This window comes from Oncorhynchus gorbuscha, linkage group LG23 (genome assembly GCF_021184085.1).
Source record: "Oncorhynchus gorbuscha isolate QuinsamMale2020 ecotype Even-year linkage group LG23, OgorEven_v1.0, whole genome shotgun sequence".
NCBI classification, from domain to species: Eukaryota; Metazoa; Chordata; class Actinopteri; order Salmoniformes; family Salmonidae; genus Oncorhynchus; species Oncorhynchus gorbuscha.
The window spans coordinates 28259195-28277896 of NC_060195.1; the positions used below are offsets into that span (position 1 = coordinate 28259195).

An 18702-nucleotide genomic window follows, 5' to 3' on the forward strand; every position below is an offset into this window, starting at 1 on the left:
GTGAGTTCAGAATGTTAGTTCAGAGTGTTAGTTCAGAGCGTGAGTTCAGAATGTTAGTTCAGAGTGTTAGTTCAGAGCGTGAGTTCAGAATGTTAGTTCAGAGCGTGAGTTCAGAATGTTAGTTCAGAGCGTGAGTTCAGAATGTTAGTTCAGAGTGTTAGTTCAGAATGTTAGTTCAGAGTGTTAGTTCAGAATGTTAGTTCAGAGCGTGAGTTCAGAATGTTAGTTCAGAGTGTTAGTTCAGAGCATTAGTTCAGAGTGTTAGTTCAGAGCGTGAGTTCAGAATGTTAGTTCAGAGCGTGAGTTCAGAATGTTAGTTCAGAGTGTTAGTTCAGAGTGTTAGTTCAGAATGTTAGTTCAGAGCGTGAGTTCAGAATGTTAGTTCAGAGTGTTAGTTCAGAGTGTTAGTTCAGAATGTTAGTTCAGAGTGTTAGTTCAGAGCGTGAGTTCAGAATGTTAGTTCAGAGCGTGAGTTCAGAATGTTAGTTCAGAGTGTTAGTTCAGAGTGTTAGTTCAGAATGTTAGTTCAGAGCGTGAGTTCAGAATGTTAGTTCAGAGTGTTAGTTCAGAGTGTTAGTTCAGAATGTTAGTTCAGAGTGTTAGTTCAGAGCGTGAGTTCAGAATGTTAGTTCAGAGCGTGAGTTCAGAATGTTAGTTCAGAGTGTTAGTTCAGAGTGTTAGTTCAGAATGTTAGTTCAGAGCGTGAGTTCAGAATGTTAGTTCAGAGTGTTAGTTCAGAGTGTTAGTTCAGAATGTTAGTTCAGAGTGTTAGTTCAGAGCGTGAGTTCAGAATGTTAGTTCAGAGCGTGAGTTCAGAATGTTAGTTCAGAGTGTTAGTTCAGAGCGTGAGTTCAGAATGTTAGTTCAGAGCGTGAGTTCAGAATGTTAGTTCAGAGTGTGCTGCTCACAGATGTGTCCCATTCTCCCTATTATTATCTGCTGGCCTTTCTCTGTTATCACGCAGGCATTTAACTTGGACATGATACATTCATTAGCACCCACCACAGCCAGTCTAGCTTTATCAGCGACACATGCACACACACACGCACGCACGCACGCCCGCACGCACGCACGCACGCAAGCACTCCTATTAGAGTGGGTGAGTTGATTATTAACACCATCCAGCCATCTCGCTCATCACAAACAGTGTCTGTCAGTGTAAAGGTCTCCCATCAGTTAGACAGGGAAACAGTGTCCTCTGGGTTGATACAGTATCATTAAGCAGACACTTCATATGCATGAGATTACAACATAATGGAGGGATATTGTGCATCACTGAGGCCCCCTGTCCTCCTGCCCTTGGCCGTGTGATTATGTGAGACTGTGTGTGTTGGTGATTATGTGACTTGTGGAGGGGGGGGGGGGGTTCAGGGATCTTTTGATTCAGGTATCTCCCGTACATTCCTCTTCATTTCCCATGGACCATTTAAGAAGCTGATCAATGGACTGCATTTCTCAGTCATGTTGTTCACCTCCGTTCTCCTCTCTGGGGGCAGCTTGTTGCTGATTGGGTGTGTGTGTGTGTTTGTTCATTGACGGACAAGCTCTAGGCTCTTCAATTGGTTGGTCATTGACAAACCAAACCACACTAGAATTTATCAATTGATGCTATTGAGAAAAAAAAGGAGGATTTGGAAGAACCAGATTAACATGGGAAGAGAGTAGGAGGTAAACACTCTAGTTGAACTCTACAGACAGGATTCAAAGGTTGCCGTGGGAGCTGACTGACAGACTTCCCACCTCATCTCTGACGCCTATCTCTCGCTCTCCCCTCCCCTGCTGTCTCTCCCTTTCATACTCATACTCCCTCTCTCTCCATTTCTTTTTCTCCCTCTCAATTTCCACCGTGACTTCCTGACCTTTAGCTGACCCCACATTGACCCCTACATGAAGTAGTGGCGGTGCAGAGAATGGAGAGAAAATGTTGCCATGGGGTGTAGAGAAAATATTACCATGGGGTGTAGAGGAAATTTTGCCATGGGGTGTAGAGAAAATGTTACCATGGGGTGTAGAGAAAATGTTTCCATGGGGTGTAGAGAAAATGTTTCCATGGGGTGTAGAGAAAATGTTTCCATGGGGTGTAGAGAAAATGTTACCATGGGGTGTAGAGAAAATGTTTCCATGGGGTGTAGAGAAAATGTTTCCATGGGGTGTAGAGAAAATGTTGCCATGGGGTGTAGAGGAAATGTTGCCATGGGGGGAGAAAATGTTTCCATGTAGATAAAATGTTGCCATGGGGTGTTGTAAAATGTTACCATCTGGATAAGAGTTGCTGCTAAATGACTTAAATGTAAAAATGTTTCCATGGGTGTAGAGAAAATGTTTCCATGGGGTGTAGAGTAAAATGTTACCATGGGGTGTAGAGAAAATGTTTCCATGGGGTGTAGAGAAAATGTTTCCATGGGGTGTAGAGAAAATGTTGCCATGGGGTGTAGAGGAAATGTTGCCATGGGGGGGGGGGGTGTAGATAAAATGTTGCCATGGGGTGTAGAGAAAATGTTACCATGGGGTGTAGAGAAAATGTTACCATGGGGTGTAGAGAAAATGTTACCATGGGGTGTAGAGAAAATGTTTCCATGGGGTGTAGAGAAAATGTTTCCATGGGGTGTAGAGAAAATGTTGCCATGGGGTGTAGAGAAAATGTTACCATGGGGGGGTGTAGATAAAATGTTACCATGGGGTGTAGAGAAAATGTTTCCATGGGGTGTAGAGAAAATGTTTCCATGGGGTGTAGAGAAAATGTTGCCATGGGGTGTAGAGAAAATGTTACCATGGGGGGGTGTAGATAAAATGTTACCATGGGGTGTAGAGAAAATGTTTCCATGGGGTGTAGAGAAAATGTTGCCATGGGGTGTAGAGAAAATGTTGCCATGGGGTGTAGAGGAAATGTTGCCATGGGGGGGGGTGTAGAGAAAATGTTTCCATGGGGTGTAGAGAAAATGTTTCCATGGGGTGTAGAGAAAATGTTGCCATGGGGGGGTGTAGAGAAAATGTTACCATGGGGTGTAGAGAAAATGTTACCATGGGGTGTAGAGAAAATGTTACCATGGGGTGTAGAGAAAATGTTACCATGGTGTAGAGAAAATGTTACCATGGGGTGTAGAGAAAATGTTTCCATGGGGTGTAGAGAAAATGTTTCCATGGGGTGTAGAGAAAATGTTGCCATGGGGTGTAGAGAAAATGTTACCATGGGGTGTAGAGAAAATGTTACCATGGGGTGTAGAGAAAATGTTTCCATGGGGTGTAGAGAAAATGTTTCCATGGGGTGTAGAGAAAATGTTGCCATGGGGTGTAGAGAAAATGTTACCATGGGGTGTAGAGAAAATGTTGCCATGGGGTGTAGAGAAAATGTTACCATGGGGGGGTGTAGATAAAATGTTACCATGGGGTGTAGATAAAATGTTTCCATGGGGTGTAGAGAAAATGTTACCATGGGGTGTAGAGAAAATGTTGCCATGGGGTGTAGAGATAATGTTACCATGGGGTGTAGAGAAAATGTTACCATGGGGTGTAGAGAAAATGTTACCATGGGGGGGTGTAGATAAAATGTTTCCATGGGGTTGCCATGGGGTGTAGAGAAATAGAGAAAATGTTGCCATGGGGTGTAGAGAAAATGTTACCATGGGGGGGTGTAGATAAAATGTTACCATGGGGTGTAGATAAAATGTTTCCATGGGGTGTAGAGAAAATGTTACCATGGGGTGTAGAGAAAATGTTGCCATGGGGTGTAGAGATAATGTTACCATGGGGTGTAGAGAAAATGTTACCATGGGGTGTAGAGAAAATGTTGCCATGGGGTGTAGAGAAAATGTTGCCATGGGGGGGGGTGTAGATAAAATGTTACCATGGGGTGTAGAGAAAATGTTTCCATGGGTGTAGAGAAAATGTTTCCATGGGGTGTAGGAAAAATGTTTCCATGGGGTGTAGAGATAATGTTACCATGGGGTGTAGATAAAATGTTACCATGGGGTGTAGAGAAAATGTTACCATGGGGTGTAGAGAAAATGTTACCATGGGGTGTAGAGAAAATGTTACCATGGGGTGTAGAGAAAATGTTGCCATGGGGTGTAGAGAAAATGTTACCATGGGGTGTAGAGAAAATGTTTCCATGGGGTGTAGAGAAAATGTTTCCATGGGGTGTAGAGAAAATGTTTCCATGGGGTGTTGTAAGTCGCTCTGGATAAGAGCGTCTGCTAAATGACTTAAATGTAAAAATGTAAATGGGTGTAGAGAAAATGTTTCCATGGGGTGTAGAGAAAATGTTACCATGGGGTGTAGAGAAAATGTTTCCATGGGGTGTAGAGAAAATGTTTCCATGGGGTGTAGAGAAAATGTTGCCATGGGGTGTAGAGGAAATGTTGCCATGGGGGGTGTAGATAAAATGTTGCCATGGGGTGTAGAGAAAATGTTACCATGGGGTGTAGAGAAAATGTTACCATGGGGTGTAGAGAAAATGTTACCATGGGGTGTAGAGAAAATGTTTCCATGGGGTGTAGAGAAAATGTTTCCATGGGGTGTAGAGAAAATGTTGCCATGGGGTGTAGAGAAAATGTTACCATGGGGGGGTGTAGATAAAATGTTACCATGGGGTGTAGAGAAAATGTTTCCATGGGGTGTAGAGAAAATGTTTCCATGGGGTGTAGAGAAAATGTTGCCATGGGGTGTAGAGAAAATGTTACCATGGGGGTGTAGATAAAATGTTACCATGGGGTGTAGAGAAAATGTTTCCATGGGGTGTAGAGAAAATGTTGCCATGGGGTGTAGAGAAAATGTTGCCATGGGGTGTAGAGGAAATGTTGCCATGGGGGGGGGGGGTGTAGAGAAAATGTTTCCATGGGGTGTAGAGAAAATGTTTCCATGGGGTGTAGAGAAAATGTTTCCATGGGGTGTAGAGAAAATGTTGCCATGGGGGGGTGTAGAGAAAATGTTACCATGGGGTGTAGAGAAAATGTTTCCATGGGGTGTAGAGAAAATGTTACCATGGGGTGTAGAGAAAATGTTACCATGGGGTGTAGAGAAAATGTTACCATGGGGTGTAGAGAAAATGTTGCCATGGGGGTGTAGAGAAAATGTTACCATGGGGTGTAGAGAAAATGTTACCATGGGGTGTAGAGAAAATGTTACCATGGGGTGTAGAGAAAATGTTTCCATGGGGTGTAGAGAAAATGTTTCCATGGGGTGTAGAGAAAATGTTGCCATGGGGTGTAGAGAAAATGTTACCATGGGGTGTAGAGAAAATGTTGCCATGGGGTGTAGAGAAAATGTTACCATGGGGGGGTGTAGATAAAATGTTACCATGGGGTGTAGATAAAATGTTTCCATGGGGTGTAGAGAAAATGTTACCATGGGGTGTAGAGAAAATGTTGCCATGGGGTGTAGAGATAATGTTACCATGGGGTGTAGAGAAAATGTTACCATGGGGTGTAGAGAAAATGTTGCCATGGGGTGTAGAGAAAATGTTGCCATGGGGGGGTGTAGATAAAATGTTACCATGGGGTGTAGAGAAAATGTTTCCATGGGTGTAGAGAAAATGTTTCCATGGGGTGTAGGAAAAATGTTTCCATGGGGTGTAGAGATAATGTTACCATGGGGTGTAGATAAAATGTTACCATGGGGTGTAGAGAAAATGTTACCATGGGGTGTAGAGATAATGTTACCATGGGGTGTAGAGATAATGTTGCCATGGGGTGTAGAGATAATGTTGCCATGGGGTGTAGAGAAAATGTTGCCATGGGGTGTAGAGATAATGTTGCCATGGGGTGTAGAGATAATGTTGCCATGGGGTGTAGAGAAAATGTTGCCATGGGGTGTAGAGATAATGTTGCCATGGGGTGTAGAGATAATGTTACCATGGGGTGTAGAGATAATGTTGCCATGGGGTGTAGAGATAATGTTACCATGGGGTGTAGAGATAATGTTACCATGGGGTGTAGAGAAAATGTTGCCATGGGGTGTAGAGAAAATGTTACCATGGGGGGGTGTAGATAAAATGTTACCATGGGGTGTAGAGAAAATGTTTCCATGGGGTGTAGAGAAAATGTTTCCATGGGGTGTAGAGAAAATGTTTCCATGGGGTGTAGAGAAAATGTTTCCATGGGGTGTAGAGAAAATGTTTCCATGGGGTGTAGAGATAATGTTACCATGGGGTGTAGAGAAAATGTTTCCATGGGGTGTAGAGAAAATGTTACCATGGGGTGTAGAGAAAATGTTTCCATGGGGTGTAGAGAAAATGTTTCCATGGGGTGTAGAAAAAAATGTTGCCATGGGGTGTAGAGAAAATGTTACCATGGGGGGGTGTAGATAAAATGTTACCATGGGGTGTAGAGAAAATGTTTCCATGGGGTGTAGAGAAAATGTTTCCATGGGGTGTAGAGAAAATGTTGCCATGGGGTGTAGAGAAAATGTTACCATGGGGGGGTGTAGATAAAATGTTACCATGGGGTGTAGAGAAAATGTTTCCATGGGGTGTAGAGAAAATGTTGCCATGGGGTGTAGAGAAAATGTTGCCATGGGGTGTAGAGGATATGTTGCCATCGGGTGTAGAGAAAATGTTTCCATGGGGTGTAGATAAAATGTTACCATGGGGTGTAGAGCAAATGTTTCCATGGGGTGTAGAGAAAATGTTTCCATGGGGTGTAGAGAAAATGTTGCCATGGGGGGGGGTGTAGAGAAAATGTTACCATGGGGTGTAGAGAAAATGTTTCCATGAGGTGTAGAGAAAATGTTACCATGGGGTGTAGAGAAAATGTTACCATGGGGTGTAGAGAAAATGTTACCATGGGGTGTAGAGAAAATGTTACCATGGGGTGTAGAGAAAATGTTGCCATGGGGTGTAGAGAAAATGTTACCATGGGGGGGTGTAGATAAAATGTTACCATGGGGTGTAGATAAAATGTTTCCATGGGGTGTAGAGAAAATGTTGCCATGGGGTGTAGAGAAAATGTTGCCATGGGGTGTAGAGATAATGTTGCCATGGGGTGTAGAGATAATGTTACCATGGGGTGTAGATAAAATGTTTCCATGGGGTGTAGAGAAAATGTTGCCATGGGGTGTAGAGAAAATGTTGCCATGGGGTGTAGAGATAATGTTGCCATGGGGTGTAGAGATAATGTTACCATGGGGTGTAGAGAAAATGTTACCATGGGGGGGTGTAGATAAAATGTTACCATGGGGTGTAGAGAAAATGTTTCCATGGGGTGTAGAGAAAATGTTTCCATGGGGTGTAGAGAAAATGTTACCATGGGGTGTAGAGAAAATGTTTCCATGGGGTGTAGAGAAAATGTTGCCATGGGGTGTAGAGAAAATGTTGCCATGGGGGGGTGTGTAGATAAAATGTTACCATGGGGTGTAGAGAAAATGTTTCCATGGGTGTAGAGAAAATGTTTCCATGGGGTGTAGGAAAAATGTTTCCATGGGGTGTAGAGATAATGTTACCATGGGGTGTAGAGAAAATGTTTCCATGGGGTGTAGAGAAAATCTTTCCATGGGGTGTAGAGAAAATGTTTCCATGGGGTGTAAGAGAAAATGTTTCCATGGGGTGTAGAGATAATGTTACCATGGGGTGTAGAGAAAATGTTACCATGGGGTGTAGAGAAAATGTTTCCATGGGGTGTAGAGAAAATGTTTCCATGGGGTGTAGAGAAAATGTTTCCATGGGGTGTAGAGAAAATGTTTCCATGGGGTGTAGAGAAAATGTTGCCATGGGGGTGTAGAGAAAATGTTTCCATGGGGTGTAGAGAAAATGTTGCCATGGGGTGTAGAGAAAATGTTGCCATGGGGTGTAGAGAAAATGTTGCCATGGGGTGTAGAGAAAATGTTGCCATGGGGTGTAGAGAAAATGTTGCCATGGGGTGTAGAGAAAATGTTTCCATGGGGTGTAGAGAAAATACTGCAATTTTCAAGCAACTTTTCTGCATATCTGCCCACGTGTGTATATGATATCTGAGTGAGAGTGACTAAAAAAATAAATGGGGGCCCTCTGGAGGTCAGGGCCACTGGAGGTCAGGACCCCTGGAGGTCAGGACCCCTGGAGGTCAGGACCCTGGAGGTTAGGACCCCTGGGCACGTGCCCTTCACCCAGTTGGTATTCGGCCATGATTACTACAAGTTAAGTTAGCTGGCTAGACTAACCTACCAATCTAAAACATTTTAGCTGGCATGGGTTAATTGATTGACTGTCAGTGACGGACATAACAAGAGGAGAACTTCTGATGTACAGCCACATGTGTATTCTACTATTATAACTCTCAAAAGAGATCCTGACTTACTTCCTAAAAAAATCAAATATAAAAAAGGATAATAATTGGGTCAGGGCCCCCCTCGTGGCTGGGGGTCCTAATAGACCTCTTATGTACAGATAACAACAGAGAGACAGGCTGGCTACAGCTCTGAGTCACTCGTGGGCTAAGCAAGTTAGAGTAGGAGGGATCTCTTCATGTGGAATATACTGTTTTTTCAGATTAATGATGTATACCTGGATATACAGTATGTACTGGGGAGCAACGGAAATCAACAGGACTGGAATTGTATATTGGGTTGAAAGTGTTCTCTCTATGTACTTCTCAGGGTACTATCTCGCGGATAGCATGGCCTGCTAAAGGTCTGAATAAAAGCAAGATAAAAAATAATCTACACACTCACACAGCCTGCAATATATTGTTCCCTCAAGCTTCCCTGGTAGAGGAAGATAACACACACACACACGCGCGCGCGCACACACACACACGCGCACACACACGCGCGCGCACACATTTACATTTTACATTTAAGTCATTTAGCAGACGCTCTTATCCAGAGCGACTTACAAATTGGTGCATTCACCTTATGACATCCAGTGGAACAGTCACTTTACAATAGTGCATCTAAATCTTAAAGGGGGGGGGGGGTGAGAGGGATTACTTATCCTATCCTAGGTATTCCTAGGATAGGATAACACGCACACACACACACACACACACACACACACACACACACACACACACACACACACACACACACACACACACACACACACACACACACACACACACACACACACACACACACACACACACACACACACACACACACACACACACACACACACACACACACACACACACACACACACACACACACACACCAAAAGGTTAAGATAACACACTCTTCTCTGCTCTGAGACAGCCTCTATGATCTGACCCTGGCAGCCTTGGACAACGATGAGGAGAGAAAGAAAGAGAGCCTCTTCAGCTTAGCCATGTTCCTAGATAGAATAAGGCCTCAATGGAAGCCACTGAAGGTATGGAGCCATGTTGCCTCATCAAAGACTGAGGTAATAGCATCAATTGGATCTCCACACCAGTATTCGTCTCAGGTTAGAAGTGCTGATCTAGGGTCAGTTTTGATGTTTAAATCAAAGCGAATGAAAAGGAAAATCTGATCCTAGATCAGAACTCCAAGTCTGAGCTTCTCTTTGCTTCACTTACTTTGATGTATGGAGATACCTCATGGAGAAAACTCATGGAGAAACCTCATGTAAAAAAGTTAAAAAGCAAAACTCCAAGTCCTGAGTACACTCCACCGCCAGAGAGACAGAGAGCGAGACGATCCTAAAGTGAGCAAAGTTAACTTTCAAGAAGAAAGTGGCATAGATGCCATGCGTGGGAGGTTGTTTTGCTTATTTATTTACTGTTTATCGGGTTTTTCAGTCATTTATTCTGAATGCGCTGTTAAAAAATCTCTCTGTCTCTGTCTCTAGATGAGAAGGGTGCCTGCAATATGGCTGTGCATTCCCCTCTAAGATTGTCTTACAGATATCGACAACAGGGAGTCAAAAGGGGGGGTGCTGTTCTTTCACAACACCGTAGTAAAGACTAAAAGAACTGCTGCTGTTTCTGATAGAAATCTCTGATATCTGTCTGCTGCTTTTTGCACAAAGGCTACACACACACACACACACACACACACACACTCGACAAACATACACATGCTCGACAAAAACACATGCACACACATGCTCGACAAAAACACACGTGCCTGCATGTACACACACAGACACGTACCATCACAATCTCTCTCTACTCTCAGATCAGGTTTAATTTTCAGAGATTCAATTCTACATGCCAAATTCCCAATCACACACACTCACACACTCACACACTCCTGGGAGGCAAGTGCTGGGATAAGCTCTTTGTTGTGTCCTAAATCATATTGTCTGCTGGCTTTGCATCATTCCAATTGTGACACATGACATAACATCTGAAGGGTCATGGTGTGAGAGCTGGGGCAGACGACAGGTTTCACTAGCCTGTGACCATTCTGTCGCTCACATGCACGCAAGCACACACAGAAAATATTTGAAATCCCATCATATTCATATAGAGGAGCCAGACAGACAGAAAGACAGACAGTGAGATCTGGCAGACAGGCAGGCAGGCAGGCAGGCAGGCAGGCAGGCAGGCAGGCAGGCAGGCAGGCAGGCAGGCAGGCAGGCAGGCAGGCAGGCAGGCAGGCAGGCAGGCAGGCCCCTAGTTCTATGTCCTAGTCCCTAGTTCTCTGTCCTAGTCTCTAGTTCCCTATCCTAATCTCTAGTTCGCTGTCCTAGTCTCTGGTTCTCTATCCAAAGCTCTCTAGTTCTCTATCCTAGTCTCTGGTTCTCTGTCTTAGTCTCTAGTTCTCTGTCCTAGTCTCAGGTGCTCTATCCAAAACTCTCTAATTCTCTATCCTAGTCTCTGGTTCTCTGTCCTAGTCCCTAGTTCTCTGTCCTAGTCTCTAGTTCCCTATCCTAATCTCTAGTTCTCTGTCTTAGTCTCTAGTTCTCTGTCCTAGTCTCAGGTGCTCTATCCAAAACTCTCTAGTTCTCTATCCTAGTCTCTGGTTCTCTGTCCTAGTCCCTAGTTCTCTGTCCTAGTCTCTAGTTCCCTATCCTAATCTCTAGTTCTCTGTCTTAGTCTCTAGTTCCCTATCCTAATCTCTAGTTCTCTGTCTTAGTCTCTAGTTCTCTGTCCTAGTCTCAGGTGCTCTATCCAAAACTCTCTAGTTCTCTATCCTAGTCTCTGGTTCTCTGTCTTAGTCTCTAGTTCTCTGTCCTAGTCTCTAGTTCCCTATCCTAATCTCTAGTTCTCTGTCTTAGTCTCTAGTTCCCTATCCTAATCTCTAGTTCTCTGTCTTAGTCTCTAGTTCTCTGTCCTAGTCTCAGGTGCTCTATCCAAAACTCTCTAGTTCTCTATCCTAGTCTCTGGTTCTCTGTCATAGTCTCTAGTTCTCTGTCCTAGTCTCAGGTGCTCTATCCAAAACTCTCCAGTTCTCTATCCTAGTCTCTGGTTCTCTATCCAAAGCTCTCTAGTTCTCTATCCTAGTCTCTGGTTCTCTGTCTTAGTCTCTAGTTCTCTGTCCTAGTCTCAGGTGCTCTATCCAAAACTCTCCAGTTCTCTGTCCTAGTCTCTAGTTCTCTGTGAGTGTACTGTTTCATTTTAGCTGCCATATTGGACAGTTCTTTCATGCAAAGGAGAGTGTGTGTGTGCCTGTGTTTGTTTGTGTGTGTGAGTGTACCTCTCTGTGAGTGTGCTATACCTACGATGTTCATGAGCGTGAGCAGGTACTTCTGGACGTGTTCCTTGCCATGGAATTGGACCACAGAGTCATCCACCCCGAGTAGGACCTCGATGTTGTAGGCTCTCTCTGGACTCTGTCTCCTCTGTCTCTGGGCTCGGGTCTGGTTGATACTCTGCTCCACACCACGATACAGGGACTCGAGGTCTATCAGACCAGGCAGGTCAGCACCTATAGACAACACAGACACACTGTTAACATCTAAAACACACACACACACACACACACACACACACACACACACACACACACACACACACACACACACACACACACACACACACACACACACACACACACACACACACACACACACACACACACACACACACACACACACACACACACACACACACACACACACACACACACACACACACACACACACACAGACAGACAGACAGACAGACAGACAGACAGACAGACAGACAGACAGACAGACAGACAGACAGACAGACAGACAGACAGACAGACAGACAGACAGACAGACAGACAGACAGACAGACAGACAGACAGACAGACAGACAGACAGACAGACAGACAGACAGACAGACAGACAGACAGACAGACAAATGCAGGCACACACGCAGGCACACACACCACACACACACTCATTGACACACACACACACACACACAATGCTGTCTCCACAGCCAAAGATGGCTCTACTCATCCTGCCACAGACAGAAACACTGTGGCTTCTACGGAACATTATCCACTTGTTGGAAAGACTGGGAACTCCCGGCAATCTGGAGCCACATGTCTCTACGGAATCTACATGCACTATCCTGTCAGGCTCTGTACACAGACACACAGCTAAGGACTGTGTGTGGCCTTAGCCTGCAGTTACCAGGCAGCCTATCAGGCTGAGAGACGTGGTCTCATGGAGAGATGCTTCACTGTGGGGATTAGCTGCATGGTCACTGGATAATGCCAGTGTGAGAAAATCAAGTACAGTACAGTACAGTACACTGCACATTTAACATGACAATTCTTCCAGACATACAATAGCAGTCAAAAGTTTGGACACACCTACTCATTCCAGGGTTTTTCTTTATTTTACTATTTTCTACATTGTAGAATAATTGTGAAGACATCAAAACTATGAAATAACACATATGTAATCATGTAGTAACCCAAAAAGTGTTAAACATAGGAGAGTGATGGAGTGCTGCATCAGATGACCTGGCCTCCACAATCACCTGACCTCAATTGAGATGGTTTGGGATGAGTTGGACCGCAGAGTGAAGGAAAAGCAGCCAACAAGTGCTCAACATATGTGGGAACTCCTTCAAGACCGTTGGAAAAGCATTCCATGTGAAGCTGGTTGAGAGAATGCCAAGAGTGTGCAAAGCTGTCATCAAGGCAAATGTTGGCTACTTTGAAGAATCTCAAATATAAAATCTATTTTGATTTGTTTAACACTTGTTTGGTTACTACATGATTCCATGTGTTGTTTCATCGTTTTGATGTTTTCACTATTATTCTACAATGTAGTAAATAGTAAAAAAATAAAGAAAAACCCTGGAATGAGTAGGTGTGTCCAAACTTTTGACTGGTACTGAATGTTCCACAAGACACTCAGTTTATTCATTTAGGAGACCCAGAACACTAGGCCTTCTGAAGTCAAATACAGTGAAACTTAGATTTCAATTTAGGTTGTGCTCAGTCCACTGGTGGTGCTTATTAAATTCTGTTGTAGTATCTCATTTGGACAGGTATGAGCTTTTGTTGCGTGTCATATAATGATGAGGAAAGGCAACTTGATACAGAGGACAGTGATATCAGGAAAGAGAGCTACTAAGCTAACACACATGGTGAAATGCTTTAAGAGCCATATGGGCTTTAACATACACTATGTGGAACTGTTTGATCCTTACTGGTGTAACGCATCAGAGTGTTGGAGTATAAAGGGTTGGTGAGAGAAACTAGAGAGATAGTGAGGGAGAGAGAGAGAGAGAGTGAGAGAGAGAGAGAGAGAGAGAGAGAGAGAGAGAGAGAGAGAGAGAGAGAGAGAGAGAGAGAGAGAGAGAGAGAGAGAGAGAGAGAGAGAGAGAGAACAAGGGGGCTGCTGGGTAAATCTACCTCCTAGTCTCCCGTCTCGCAATCAGCAAGGGGCATCCTTTCCTTCCCGCTGCTCTTATGCAATGTTACCTAGGCAACCGGCTCATGGGTAAAACAACGCACCGCACAGCTAATATTGGCTCCGGAGTCGCTAGGAAAATTATCCTAGAAGTCGGACAGAATATGATTCAGCAGCAGCTAAATATGAGTGACAGAACATTGTGAGGATGTTCTCTCTCTAACTACAGTGGAAGGGGAAAATAATTAAAGGGACAATTAAACATAATTGTTTTTTTAAACAGTCAGGGGTGTACAATTATTTTTCCAGCAGGTGCCATTGTCTAGGCTATCATGTATCTATGAGCATACATGTAGACAATTATTCAGGGCATCTTTAATGGAATTAGTTCAAGTTAAGGCCCCTGTCCTTCAAAACAACCCCTGCTTGTTTGTCCTAAAAGGCCCTAACTCTTGTTAACGAGCATGATGTCAGAACGACACCATCTGCTTTTAAAGACAGGATCACTTCACATATTCTGGTTACAAAAGACAATCGACGGAAAGCAACATTTGGATTCTTTTGTTTTTTTTAGGAGGATGCCATCCCTCTGGATAAAATGTCCTGAGGCTTCAAATTAGGGTGAAAATAATGTATAGCTTCAGTTTAAGAAAAACCAGTTAAAACATCCCTGGTTAACTCTTGCCCTCGAATGCCGGCCACATTTTCCTCCCCGATGCCCACAGGTCCATAACAAACCTCCTCACCTGTCTTCTCTGGTTCTTGAGTAAACTACTCTAACTTGAGTAGCTTTTGAACACGTGATGGACAGAGAGAGAGAGAGAGAGAGAGACCACATTAGAAAGACATATTTCCCTCAGATTACACAGACCCACAAATAATTCTAAAACAATTACAATTTTGATAAGCTTCCATATCTATTGGGTGAAATACCACATCACAGCAGCAAGATGTGTCACCTGTTGCCACAAGAAAAGGTCAACCAGTGAAGAACAAACACCATTGTAAATACAACCCATATTTATTTTATTTGATTTCCCCTTTTGTACTTTAACTATTTGCACATCATTGCAACACTGTGTATAGACATAGTGTTTCACAGTCTTCTCCACTATATTTATGGAGTGTGTCACAGTCTTCTCCACTATATTTATGGAGTGTGTCACAGTCTTCTCCACTATATTTATGGGGTGTTTCACAGTCTTCTCCACTATATTTATGGAGTGTTTCACAGTCTTCTCCACTATATTTATGGAGTGTGTCACAGTCTTCTCCACTATATTTATGGAGTGTGTCACAGTCTTCTCCACTATATTTATGGAGTGTGTCATAGTCTTCTCCACTATATTTATGGAGTGTTTCACAGTCTTATCCACTATATTTATGGAGTGTTTCACAGTCTTCTCCACTATATTTATGGAGTGTGTCACAGTCTTCTCCACTATATTTATGGAGTGTGTCACAGTCTTCTCCACTATATTTATGGAGTGTGTCATAGTCTTCTCCACTATATTTATGGAGTGTTTCACAGTCTTATCCACTATATTTATGGAGTGTTTCACAGTCTTCTCCACTATATTTATGGAGTGTGTCACAGTCTTCTCCACTATATTTATGGAGTGTTTCACAGTCTTCTCCACTATATTTATGGAGTGTTTCACAGTCTTATCCACTATATTTATGGAGTGTTTCACAGTCTTCTCCACTATATTTATGGAGTGTTTCACAGTCTTCTCCACTATATTTATGGAGTGTTTCACAGTCTTCTCCACTATATTTATGGAGTGTTTCACAGTCTTCTCCACTATATTTATGGAGTGTGTCACATTCTTCTCCACTATATTTATGGAGTGTGTCACAGTCTTCTCCACTATATTTATGGAGTGTGTCACAGTCTTCTCCACTATATTTATGGAGTGTGTCACAGTCTTCTCCACTATAGTTATGGAGTGTGTCACAGTCTTTGCCACCAGGTACACATAAATAAACCATTTATCCGGAGGCTGCATTCATTGTAGCTGGGGATTTTAACAAGGCTAACCTGAAAACAAGACTCCCTAAATTTTATCAGCATATCGATTGCGCAACCAGGGGTGGAAAAACCTTGGATCATTGTTACTCTAACTTCCACGACGCATATAAGGCCCTGCCCCGCCCCCCTTTCAGAAAAGCTGACCACGACTCCATTTTGCTGATCCCTGCCTACAGACAGAAACTAAAACTAGAGGCTCCCACGCTGAGGTCTGTCCAACGCTGGTCCGACCAAGCTGACTCCACACTCCAAGACTGCTTCCATCACGTGGACTGGGATATGTTTCGTATTGCGTCAGATAACAACATTGACGAATACGCTGATTCGGTGTGCGAGTTCATTAGAACGTGCGTCGAAGATGTTGTTCCCATAGCAACGATTAAAACATTCCCCTACCAGAAACCGTGGATTGATGGCAGCATTCGCGTGAAACTGAAAGCGCGAACCACTGCTTTTAATCAGGGCAAGGTGTCTGGTAACATGACTGAATACAAACAGTGCAGCTATTCCCTCCGCAAGGCTATCAAACAAGCTAAGCGTCAGTACAGAGACAAAGTAGAATCTCAATTCAACGGCTCAGACACAAGAGGCATGTGGCAGGGTCTACAGTCAATCACGGACTACAGGAAGAAATCCAGCCCAGTCACGGACCAGGATGTCTTGCTCCCAGGCAGACTAAATAACTTTTTTGCCCGCTTTGAGGACAATACAGTACCACTGACACGGCCTGCAACAAAAACATGCGGTCTCTCCTTCACTGCAGCCGAGGTGAGTAGACGGCATCCCCAGACGGCATCCCCAGCCGCGCCCTCAGAGCATGCGCAAACCAGCTGGCCGGTGTGTTTACGGACATATTCAATCAATCCCTACCCGTCTGCTGTTCCCACATGCTTCAAGAGGGCCACCATTGTTCCTGTTCCCAAGAAAGCTAAGGTAACTGAGCTAAACGACTACCGCCCCGTAGCACTCACTTCCGTCATCATGAAGTGCTTTGAGAGACTAGTCAAGGACCATATCACCTCCACCCTACCTGACACCCTAGACCCACTCCAATTTGCTTACCGCCCAAATAGGTCCACAGACGATGCAATCTCAACCACACTGCACACTGCCCTAACCCATCTGGACAAGAGGAATACCTATGTGAGAATGCTGTTCATCGACTACAGCTCGGCATTCAACACCATAGTACCCTCCAAACTCGTCATCAAGCTCGAGACCCTGGGTCTCGACCCCGCCCTGTGCAACTGGGTACTGGACTTCCTGACGGGCCGCCCCCAGGTGGTGAGGGTAGGTAACAAAATCTCCTCCCCTCTGATCCTCAACACTGGGGCCCCACAAGGGTGCGTTCTGAGCCCTCTCCTGAACTCCCTGTTCACCCACGACTGCGTGGCCACGCACGCCTCCAACTCAATCATCAAGTTTGCGGACGACACAACAGTGGTAGGCTTGTTTACCAACAATGACGAGACGGCCTACAGGGAGGAGGTGAGGGCCCTCGGAGTGTGGTGTCAGGAAAATAACCTCACACTCAACGTCAACAAAACTAAGGAGATGATTGTGGACTTCAGGAAACAGCAGAGGGAACACCCCCTATCCACATCGATGGAACAGTAGTGGAGAGGGTAGCAAGTTTTAAGTTCCTCGGCATACACATCACAGACAAACTGAATTGGTCCACTCACACAGACAGCATCGTGAAGAAGGCGCAGCAGCGCCTCTTCAACCTCAGGAGGCTGAAGAAATTTGGCTTGTCACCAAAAGCACTCACAAACTTCTACAGATGCACAATCGAGAGCATCCTGGCGGGCTGTATCACCGCCTGGTACGGCAACTGCTCCGCCCTCAACCATAAGGCTCTCCAGAGGGTAGTTAGGTCTGCACAACGCATCACCGGGGGCAAACTACCTGCCCCCCAGGAAACCTACACCACCCGATGTTACAGGAAGGCCATAAAGATCATCAAGGACATCAACCACCCGAGCCACTGCCTGTTCACCCCGCTATCATCCAGAAGGCGAGGTCAGTACAGGTGCATCAAAGCTGGGACCGGGAGACTGAAAAACAGCTTCTATCTCAAGGCCATCAGACTGTTAAACAGCCACCACTAACATTGAGTGGCCGCTGCCAACACACTGACACTGACTCAACTCCAGCCACTTTAATAATGGGAATTGATGGGAATGATGTAAATATATCACTAGCCACTTTAAACAATGCTACCTTATATAATGTTACTTACCCTACATTATTCATCTCATATGCATACGTATATACTGTACTCTATATCATCGACTGCATCCTTATGTAATACATGTATCACTAGCCACTTTAACTATGCCACTTTGTTTACATACTCATCTTATATGTATATACTGTACTCGATACCATCTACTGTATCTTGCCTATACTGCTCTGTACCATCACTCATTCATATATCCTTATGTACATATTCTTAATCCCTTTACACTGTGTATAAGACAGTAGTTTAGGAATTGTTAGTTAGATTACTTGTTGGTTATTACTGCATTGTCGGAACTAGAAGCACAAGCATTTCGCTACACTCGCATTAACATCTGCTAACCATGTGTATGTGACAAATAAAATTTGATTTGATTTGATTTTGACCTACAGTTCTGTAATCAGTCTACATGTTTCACTGTCTCTGGCTTTTGTCTTGACAATGCTAACCATTTTTATTTTTTCTTAAAGTTGTTGTTACTGTCTATTACAACACTTTCCCTACACAAGAGACTGTTTGGTACAGTGTCCATCTTGTCCTCCTGCTTCTCTCCCCTAATCCTCTTTTCCCCTCCCTCTCTCCTCCCTCTCTACTCCCTCTCTCCTCCTTCTCTACTCCCTCTCTCCTCCCTCTCTCCTCCCTCTCTCCTCCCTCTCTACTCCCTCTCTCCTCCCTCTCTACTCCCTCTCTCCTCCCTCTCTACTCCCACTCTACTCCCTCTCTCCTCCCTCTCTACTCCCTCTCTCCACCCTCTCT

The 18702-nt window shown here is 44.2% G+C and overlaps 1 protein-coding gene across 2 annotated transcripts in view; it reads right to left on the minus strand.

Annotated features, from left to right (window-relative positions):
• Window positions 1-18702, minus strand: part of LOC124010832 (A disintegrin and metalloproteinase with thrombospondin motifs 2-like) — a 286969-nt gene that overhangs the window by 52306 nt on the left and 215961 nt on the right. For both annotated transcript variants that reach the window (XM_046323551.1, XM_046323552.1), the window contains one exon: window positions 11555-11760. In XM_046323551.1, coding sequence (XP_046179507.1) covers window positions 11555-11760 — 206 coding nt within the window. The remainder of the gene's footprint in view (window positions 1-11554; window positions 11761-18702) is intronic.